Consider the following 10,513-nt stretch of genomic DNA (forward strand, 5'->3'; position numbering starts at 1 on the left):
CAATACCACGTTCAGCAATGAACTAAACGTAGTTAACGCATCGCTCTACTTATCCATTGAAGCGTACTCGATATTCCCTTGTCTCATTAAGCTTCTTAGTCCGGCCAGCAATGCGTGGTGCGTGCCGCTCGCATACCGCAGCATCCAAAAAATGCCAGATGCCTTGAAGACGTAAAATTCATTCATACTCAAAACAAACGAAAATGCTATGTATAGTATCGATGATTGTGGACGTACACACATATGTCATATAGTGCACTCGCTGCGGAAAATGTAAACAGATATCTGCTTCGTTCGTACCTATATGGTGTGATATAAAGTCAAGTGTGCTGAATTAAATGGTTCTGGGTGATAAGGGTAAACAAACTGAGTTATTTGTTGTACAGCAGATTTCATTAAGACCTGTATTGATCGAAACAACAAGCAATTTATAAAATGTTGGAAAAATACCATGATCATATTTTGAAATTTTGCACTTAATTTAAATGGGCATATCGTCGCTATTTTACTATCTTACGACAAGCGCCATACAGCACTTTTCGAGAAATATAATTCGATGCTACTAGAGTCAAAGTTTCTCAGACAGGCCACAATTTCGATGGAAGATCAATTTTTTGCAGTATTGGCATTGCAAATGCAACACCAGGTGTGTTCCGCGCCAAACAGGGAAGTTTTGAAGCCCTTTATTTAATCCTCTAGTTCCCAACACCGTGGGGTCTAAAAAAATCTAAATAAAACTAGTAAAACCTGATGGTATGTTGTCACCCGCACCAGCATTTCTTCCCAATGCTCATACCTTTTATACACACACATTGATTGAATATTCGTATAGATTTCTGTCAAATGCAATGGGTTTTTAGGAAATTTTTTTCACGACCGCTGCGTTAGGGGACAACACCAAAATGAACACAAACGGTCGCATATGAAGTGTTGTCCCTTAAGGCGACTGACGAATTTGTTGAAGCTCAAACAAAGCGATGTATATTACCTCTGAACCTGTTAATAACTCAAAATAAAGATTTGAAATGCCAAACCAGATGTATTTCTAGTTTCACCTTCATGTGCATTTGACAAATTAGGGGAGCCCGGGGCTAGTTGGCGGTTGGGGTAAAACTATTTTGTGTTTAGTGGTAATGTTCATTAAACAAATTTTAAATATTCTTGGCAATTTCAAAACCTAAAAAATACTTTGCCTGCCTAAAGACGGTGTTGGACAGCTGAGCGAAAAAATATTCAATCGTTTAGTGATTGCTTTGTTCTTAAGAACTAATATAACAAAATCCCCTGGGCTTCGGTGATGAGCGTACTCTTGGGTGGTCCTGCGATGTCAGATCTACGGAAATCTCCGTAGATCTACGAATTTGAAGGTTTTCGGAGGATCTACGGATCCGTAGATGAAATTTACGGAAAGAGGATGTTTTCTACGGAAATCTACGGATTTATCTCTGTGTACTTTTGTAGAAGGTTACCAACAATGATCCACGCATATTTTTTTCTGTTGGGAAAACATCTTAATTAGGCTGTTTGGCCATCTATGGGAGCAGTCCTTAATACCTGCTTAATACCTGCATGAGGTATAATACTTTATTTTACTATGTACCAAATCAATACCTTATTGAATGCCTCCATACAGTGAATTTTGTTATTGGAAGGATGAAAAGGTTTTGTTATTATTCAGGTATTATAATAATACGTTTCATTATAAACTAGTTATTCGTAGTACATGTCTCAGTTATTATTTCAGGTATTTTACCTCTTATGCAAGGCCCCTCAATACCTTATTGTGGTCTTCAAGTATTGGGTGCAGTATACCTGAATTTGGCATTCGGAAGTTTTCTTTCTGCTCGGGTAGTGGTTGTTTCAACCGTCTAAGAATTACACTATGGACAACCTGTTCCGGTGGTAAAAACCCACAAACAGGGAACTCTAATTCCATAGTGTCATGCGACCTGTGCTATGTTTAAAATTGTTCAGGGGGTTTAAAATATTCTCAAAAACAAACGAAGCCTGGGAAGTATCGGGGCGACTTCTCCAGTATGAAGCCCTTCCTGCATTCCTATGTCAGTGATGCAGTGAACTATTCACTCTACACACTGAACTTTATTCGCACAGGTTTGGCATAATTTTACTGGATTTTTAACAGTGTGGGGTTTGCTAAGGTTTTCAGCTGAATGAAGTTCGCTGAAGTTTTGCTGGGTTTCTGTCTACAAATTTCGGTATGTACGGACGAACCTGTTGTGTTGGCTGTGATCCACTAGGAGGATGATAAGTCTGTTATCTTTCTCTAAAAAAACAACCTTTGGGCCGTGTGGCATCCGTTGGGTTGAAGTATCTCAGCCAAGAATGGATCAACTGGGTTCTTGCTCCCTAGTAGCAAGAGGCGACTGAAAGCAGGAATCGCTAAGTCAAGATGTATCTCCGTGTCGAGGACTGAATGGCTGACGGGTATAAAATATGCCAGTCGTGAACGGAGGATCATGGGCGTTGCCCTTACTGTATTAAGCAAATCTCTGACACAGTGGACATTTTGTTTCCTCGAAAGTCGTGGTACTCAAATGATAAGTTACAAAACTAAAGGAATATCCAGACGAATCTGCATCGTGCGAAAGGAGCAACTGGAATTCTTTGCCGCTGATTTAAAAAAGAAAATATAGACGTGGATTTAATACAAAAGCTTTGAAAAACAATATTCTAGGAATATCTACACAAACCGGTAAGATAATATTTGACAACTCGGTGAATATGCCACGTGCGGCTATTCTGGTATGCGCAAATCGTCGCTGTTGTGCTATCTTATGACAAACGCCATTTTGAGGTGAACTGAGTTAGACATGCTACTAAATTCTACTACTAAATTCTAAAATCTCTACAAAGTCGCGTTTTCAGAATTTTGAAATTCTTTTGGGTTACTGAGATATAGCGAAACACGATTATGACAAGCGCCAGTTTCTTGAGTGATCGAGCTGTGCTATCTTATGACAAAGAAAAAACGGACAACATTCATAGTTTGTTGACTTGCTATAAGCTTTTTGGCCAACAGATGTCTCTGATGACATAGGTAATTCCTATAAAGATCAACCATAACCATTAGCTAGGTTCTTGTCTAGGGAGCAAAACTTTTCCTACCATACTTTTTTCTGGGAATGGTTGGCTTATATTTTCAAGATTTATGAAATTTCCACTAGTTCTGGAAAGTATACCGAGATATAATGATGGATTAAGCAAGAAGAACATTTGCTTCGTCTAGTCGCCTGTCAACAATAACATATATATTGTCTCTAAATTGTTAATAGAACCAACTATTGTTTATTGTTTTTCCCGAATAAAGAAGGAAAATTCGGAAAACTTTGTGTTCCAATACCCTTATTTTGTAACCTGATATTGCTACTATCACATGGAAAAGTATAATATTGGACATAGTGATCTATAACGCATAATTCTACGAATCAGTTATGATTCATTTTTATATGAAATCTTCTGTGCACATTTGTGACACGTCATACATATTTTATCATCAATACACACTTATGACACGTTTGCGAGCGACTTTGGTTTACATTTTGAGCAAAAACTGTAAATATAGTTAACCGATCTTCGTGCAAATCGAGAAATTACTTCAGAACAGATAGAAGCATCGAATGCCTTCTCCGAAAAGCTTCTACCATTAATAAATTTTAAGATATTCAATCTCAAACTTTGAAAATCGTCTTTCTCGAAAAGTGCTAAATGGCGCTTGTCATAAGATAGCACAACAGCGACGAAATGTTAACTATACACTAATAACCGATAACGGTACGGTTCAGGTATGTGCGGGCGTAGGGACTCGCGATCGCGTGTATCATCGCGAAGAGCTCGAGCATTTGTACGTTAACGTGTTCGATCGCGTGTGCGTTTGTATGTCGCGTGTGCTAACGTGTATGTAACTTCGCGTGTATAAATTCTATTTTATAACCGTGTGCCTTTCGCACATTCGCGTGTGTTCTTGGATAATCGCGCGCGGACCGTGAATCTATTACTTTATTTTTGGTGTACGGCTAAGATGCTAAAAGAGAGTGAGATCTTCCATATCACTAGAGTTCCTGGACATGTCACCATGGAACGTGTTGTCTAGTGGATACGAGCTTTATTTTTTGATTGATCCTACTGAATGTATGAACCTAAGTTATTGGGACAGAGAGTAATGGTTTCCGGACGTGACCGATTCATGAGCACGCGAAAACGGACGTCTGTAGGTTCGCGTTTGAGACAGCGTTTGAAACTTCGTAAGTGCTAAAACGTTCTCCTTATTACCGGGTGTTATTAAGTTTGCGCTATCGCGAACGTAGATGTGCGTTATTCATCGCGAAGGGCTTAAGCGTTCGTATGTTAACGTTTTTGTCACGTGTACTCGCGTTCACGTGACTTGGCGTGTGCAAGACTGAATTTTGTAACCGTGTGGCCATTCCTATATACACGTGCGTTCTTGGATGGTCACACGGACCTTCATTCTGAGAGTTAGTTTTGGGTGTACAATTCACATTCTGACAGGGAGTAAGTTAACCCATATCACTAGAGCCTCGGTCATGTCGCCATGTAACGTGGTGTCCAGTGGATATGAGAGCTTTCTTTTTTAATTGATCCAATTGAAGGCATGGACCTAGTCTGTTGATATCAAGGATAGAAACATCCGGAAGTGACCGATTCCTAATCGTGAGACCGCGGGAGTTTTTAGGTTCACGCTTGAGACCGCGTTTGAAAATTTATTGGAGCTGAGACATTCACTTTATCACCGGGATGTTCTCATATTTACGAGATCGCAGGTGTAGGTGCCGTGGATGGTAGCGAAGGGCTCAAGCATTTGTATATTAACGTGTTTGTCACGTGTATGTGACTCTGCGTGTATAATTTCGATTTTATAATCATATTGCGTGTATTTTTTAATGATCGCGCGCGGACCGTTAATCTAAAGCTTAATTTTTAGTGTATGGTACAGATGGTAGAAGAGAATCAGTTTCCCCATATCACTAGCGTTCCAGGTCATGTCGCCATGGAACATGTTGTCTAGTGAACTTGAGCGTCATTTTTGGTTGGTTCAACTGGAGGCATTGGTCTAGGCTGCTAGGACCTCGGTTGGACATCCGGACGTGGCCGTTTCAAGATCGCACGAGTGGTGGGTTAATGTTTGAGACCGCGTTTGTAAGTTTATAGGTGTTACGTTTACTTAACTACCGGGGTGTTGGCAAAATCGCGGCTGTATGTGTAGAGGATTGCAATTGCATGGTCGCGTTTGTGACCAGGTTTGTGTTATCGCGAAGGGCACGAGCGTTTGAACCCCTTAACCTAGGGGAGAGATCCATTGCACAGAGGAATATTTGAGCGAAAAAGCTACCAAAAGCGAAAACTCCAAACTCGTGCAATAGCTTCTAATCCAACATGACGGTTTCCTGGATAGCTACTACACAATTTGGAAGCCTTGCTTGATTTTTTTTATTTCTTTTTCAACCAGCATGATCCGTCAGAATTAGAATAAAATAAAAGCGATGAATTCTCATTAAAAAAGTCAAGATATTTACATTCATGTATCTAAGAACCGTCATTATCTATCGGCTAATCCTAAAATATCTACTAAATCCATTGGTATGTGTATTTGAATATCGAAGTTGACCACATATTTCAATGAATATAACAGTTATAATCGAGCTACAATTTTCCCTAAATATTTTGTTATTATAAAGTGATATTTATTTATGTTCTCACTATTTCTCACCTCAAATTTCAATGGGAGCACGTCATTTGGCATAAGTTCGTTTGGCATAAGTTCATTTGGCATAATGTTCATTTGGCATAACAGCAAGGGACACATGCTTTCGTTTGGCATAATGTTTATTTGGCATAATGGTCATTTGGCATAATGGTCGTTTGGCATAATGGTCATTTGGCATAATGATCGTTTGGCATAATTTGAAATATACATTGAAATCTCTGTTATATTTAATGTCGACGCCTAATGTGGCTACGCCACATCGCTTTAAGTATGGTAGTTAAACTAGTTGATAGCCCCTATGTTTGAGTAACCCGGGCAAACGAGTAGGTTGCTGGTGAGGGTTCGCCGCTTCTTGACCCCTTGGCCTCGGTTATGCGATATTTTCAAGGGCTATTTGGTATATTGATTCAAAGAACTGCTCATGATTGAAAGAAGGAATCAACCCCTAAGTTTGAGCAAACGAGTGGATCACCAGTTTACTTGCGAGCGCTATTTGGTATACAAATTCAAAGAACTGCTCATGTCTTAAAGAAGAAATCAATCCTTGCTTCTGGCAAATATGTATATGTGTATATTTGCCAGAAACGTAAGGGTTGATTCCTTCTTTCAGTCATAAGCTGTTCTTTAAATTTGCATACCAAATGGCCCTTGCAAGTAAACTGGTGATATACTCGTTTGCCCGTTTTACCCAAAATTAGGGTATATACCAATTAACCCTTGGCATCGTCGCATAACTGAGACCAAGGATCCGAAGCGGGATCCACCGGGTTCCGATGGTGCGTCGGCGGCCCCTCGCGAGCAAACCTGTGATCCACTCGTTTTCCCGGATTACTCAAACATAGGAGCTATCAACTAGTTCACCATGTTTAAAGCGATGTGGCGTCAATTTATTTAATAGATTAGTCTACTTTGACAGAATATAAGTGCAAAATTTGAGCGGTTTGTTCCAAATATTATAGGAGAAACAGTGTTTTTAACAAAATAAACGGGACACAAATCACGCGCAGCTAAACGGTCTCCTTTGCTCGAAACGACGCTCTCGAACCATTCACTTTTGGAAAAATGTACGGCTATTGCCACTATGACCTGAAAATACTTTTTACTGCTGTTGTATATTAAAAATACTGCCTACTGTTAGAAGCATTTATGGAGTACTAACTAACATTTCATTAATGAACACATCTTGGACTCAGAATTGAGTTTGGGCACACAATCGCTAAATGGGATGAACAACACTACAATACTTCTTTCTTTTTTGAGTGCAGAGTAAATCTACGGATTTAATGCCGCGACAATCTGGGAGAGTGGGAGATCCGAACGAGTTCTGGTTCTTTGATCTCTGATCTCTGACTCATAGTGACGCGGCGAACCGAATGAAGTGACGAACGAGTGGCGAAATAAGGACCAAAGGGCTCAGGCTAATATTTGACTGTTTCTGGAAGAGAATCGTTTCAGGCTTGTTAACGGTGCGAACAGTTCAAGGGAATGTGGAATGCGTTCAAGAAGAGCCATAAAAAAGGAGCAGCGATATCCACTATGATGCATTATTAAGATATGCTTAGCAGTGCGCATACATATTAAAGTGGACGCGGAGGAATTTATTGTGCGATAAGGTAGCAGCTGTCGTGCACAAGACGGATGCGCCGCTGCAGATCGCAGTGTTCTTCCGTTGATTCGTACGTTCGTACAAAGTGTAAACGTGGATGGACGCAGACTGGACTGTCGATTCGGTGAAAGCAAGCTGGTTGAACGAGTACAGTCAGTACATATTAAGGCGATGAAATCGGATGCGAGAGGTGAACAGAAGGAAAAAGTGTGCCCCTTTCATAATCAAATTGAACACTTCAAAATGAGCTGTAAGAGATGGTTGGCAACAAAAAGTTGATGGAATAAAAGCCGAAATGATAAGAGAAGATGTTTGAAGATCAAAAATGCGAAGAAGCAACAAGATCATGGAGCTGGACGTGCAGTTTTCTTTATGCCGGACAATCGTCTATCGAGATGGATTGTCGATAGCAGGTCAACGTGTCATATCTAGCGATCGGTCATTTTTATGGCGTCAAAGACGCGTGCGGTTTTGAGCTTAACACTCGCAGATGTCAAAAAGGCCGACGTAGGCGGGGCAGGTCATGTTCGATGTTGGCGGACAATGTAAAAGTGTCAAGACTGCATTGAAGGACGAACTGTACGTTCTGGAACCCGTTGTAGAACTGATCAGTCAGCTGGTTGCGAAGAAATTTGTGGAGTTCAACGAGCAGAGTTGTGAAATAAACTTAAACTCGCTCCTCGCGTGACACTTGTGGAGTGCACAACAGTACCAGTAATAACAAGTGTCGGACAAACATTCTTTCTCTTTCCTGCTGCGATCGATAAAAAAAATTGGATATAATCCTAGCTTTTGACGTGAGTCATGCTTCTCCCTTTTTTCAAGGTTTTTCAAGAACGTGTCCAATGGAAAATAGACAGAGAGCAAATTTCCGAAGTTTCAGCAATTCGCTTTCTGTATATTTTCCATTGGACACGTTTCTAAAAATTTTGGATTCGTTAGTCTTATCTTTTGGCGTAGGCGATTATGGTTCATTGACCCATTTCCTGAAAAAACAAATCTCCAATTGATTCTTACCTCATCATAGCGTAGATCCGGTTCACTGTAGGCCCCTTCCAGAATCAGTCGACGTTCCTGCTGTTTTCTAGTCACTTTATCACTCCGTTCCATGTTCATTGCACTATCTTCATGCTTCAGACCCGATCTCAGTTCCTGCAAACTACCCCAAATAGCAGAGAACCCACCACTAAGCCTCTTCGACGGCCGACTTCTTCGTTCACCGTTGTGTTCCTCCTTCTCGTTTTTGCGCACTTTATCTACTTCAACACCGGTGGTGCCGACGCTGGATACGTTTTCAAAACTCATCGACATTGGCCGAGCTAAACCGAACACCTTAGGGCTAAGTTTGTACGACATCAGTTTATCTCCACCGCCGGTACCGCTGTGCTGCGACGAACGGTTTGATGAAGATCCAATGGAAGCGTCATCCGGTGGGCCACTCTGCTTACTTTTATGTGAACAGGCTTTCTTCGAACGTTTGATCGGTTTCGCCGGTTGTAGGAACACGTGTTCGTCTCCGACGGGGTCCATTTCTTTCTTTGCCATCAGTGTCAGATCATCGGCGGATAGTTGAACTTTCGGTTCGAAGATTTCTTTGTCGAACGACAGGATCATATCGTCACAGGATCGAGCAGCCAGTAGACTGTTTTTCACGTTATCACTGTTATAGCGTTCGAGATCATGGAAAACCTCTTCCAGTTTAGGGACATCGATCGGACGTTCCTGAACAACATTACCTAGCTCATCCACTGTTTTGCCAGCGGTCCAACTATCCAGTTGACTTGGTAGATTTGGGTAAATCTGCTCGTACTTTACAGGGGATTGCTGGCTGAGGTTGTTCAGAGCGTTGTCCTTACTAGGGGAACGGTCCGAAATAAAGGATTTTGGATCTGGGCGGGCTCGAACGGTGAGTCGGTCTATGCCACAGGCCATTGGATAATTGTAGTCAGCGGATTTTGATTTACCGTGATAAATTTGAAGACTAGGTTCCGATCGACCTGTACATCGAATATTACGGATTGGATCTAATTTCGGAGGTAGTTCGTTGATAATTCCAACTGGACGCACGGGTGGACCGAATGGATGTGACTTGCGAAAGTGTGCTCGCACATTACCTATCTGCTGGTGATTTGGGATACCCGGAAAATCAACAACGAGAATCCGGTCCGATATGTTTCGACAGTCGTTGTGGAAACCTATGCCTGAATCAGAATTACTGGACGTTGTAGTGATTTCGCTGTGGTTGCTCGGCTGTGGAGAATTTGACGCCAGCAAGTCGTGAGGATCTTCCACAGCCCTACCATTCATCCTTGCATCATTTAGAGCTCGCGGATAGGGACGAACTGGTTGATCTAGATTAAGGCTTCTAGCAACAGGAGGCCTACTGCATGGGGCTCCTTCCGGCTTCACGGGTGCTTTCAGATTATACATGCTGCGAATTAGACTGACAACGTACTCCGAGCTGCTAGGAAATTCTAAGCAAAGGTTAGTGATTGGATCCTTTGTGCACACTATTTTAAACAAATCGGCCTTCTCGAGATGAAACGCATGATCAACTAGCTTTGAATCAATCACAAAAACATGACAACTGTTGGATATCACAACGTCCTTCCGTTGATTTAGGATATCCGAATTTTCGCACATTAGACCATCAGCGTATATTGCCGATGTAACCAATCCAAAATAACGATTATCATTTTCGCTGCTGCTGCTCACGTAACTAAGTCTAACCGATGAATATTTAGCTATAATGGCATTGCTTGTGTTTATGAGATTCAAACAAGACGGAAGTATTGTCATTAAAACCGTTGTCGGACAGCGTTTCTCATGACGCATCTTTCTAATGCAACTCCTAACGGTTTGTAGCTTGGAACTTGTAGCAATCTGTTTAGGCATCTCTATAGTTCCGAGATACCCAACGACAGCCTTATACTCCAGTGAAATCTCAGATCCTGGCTGATTTCGTGACGAACCTGCTCGCACTTCATCTTGATCCTGATTAAGTTGTATCAGTCGTACCATCGCACTGACATTAGAAATATCACAGCTGCTACTTGCATTCGGACTATGAATAACATTATACGCCGTTGGAGAATCGTTTACAACAATAGCCGCCGCACTCTCGCAGGTTCCGACCAAATCTGCTGCAGGAACATTCCCACTCA

General features: G+C 41.4%; 1 protein-coding gene across 1 annotated transcript; it reads right to left on the minus strand.

Annotated features, from left to right (window-relative positions):
* Positions 1–7,015: 7,015 nt before the first annotated feature.
* LOC131694886 (regulator of G-protein signaling loco-like) lies at positions 7,016–10,508 on the minus strand (the record flags this gene model as incomplete). The annotated part of the gene is made up of 2 exons (XM_058983402.1): positions 7,016–7,039; positions 8,367–10,508. Coding segments are annotated over 2 exons (2,166 nt in total), but the record flags the coding sequence as incomplete, so codon positions are not given.
* Between the last annotated feature and the right edge of the window lie 5 nt (positions 10,509–10,513).

The sequence above is a fragment of the Topomyia yanbarensis genome, unplaced genomic scaffold (genome assembly GCF_030247195.1).
Source record: "Topomyia yanbarensis strain Yona2022 unplaced genomic scaffold, ASM3024719v1 HiC_scaffold_186, whole genome shotgun sequence".
Classification (NCBI taxonomy): domain Eukaryota; kingdom Metazoa; phylum Arthropoda; class Insecta; order Diptera; family Culicidae; genus Topomyia; species Topomyia yanbarensis.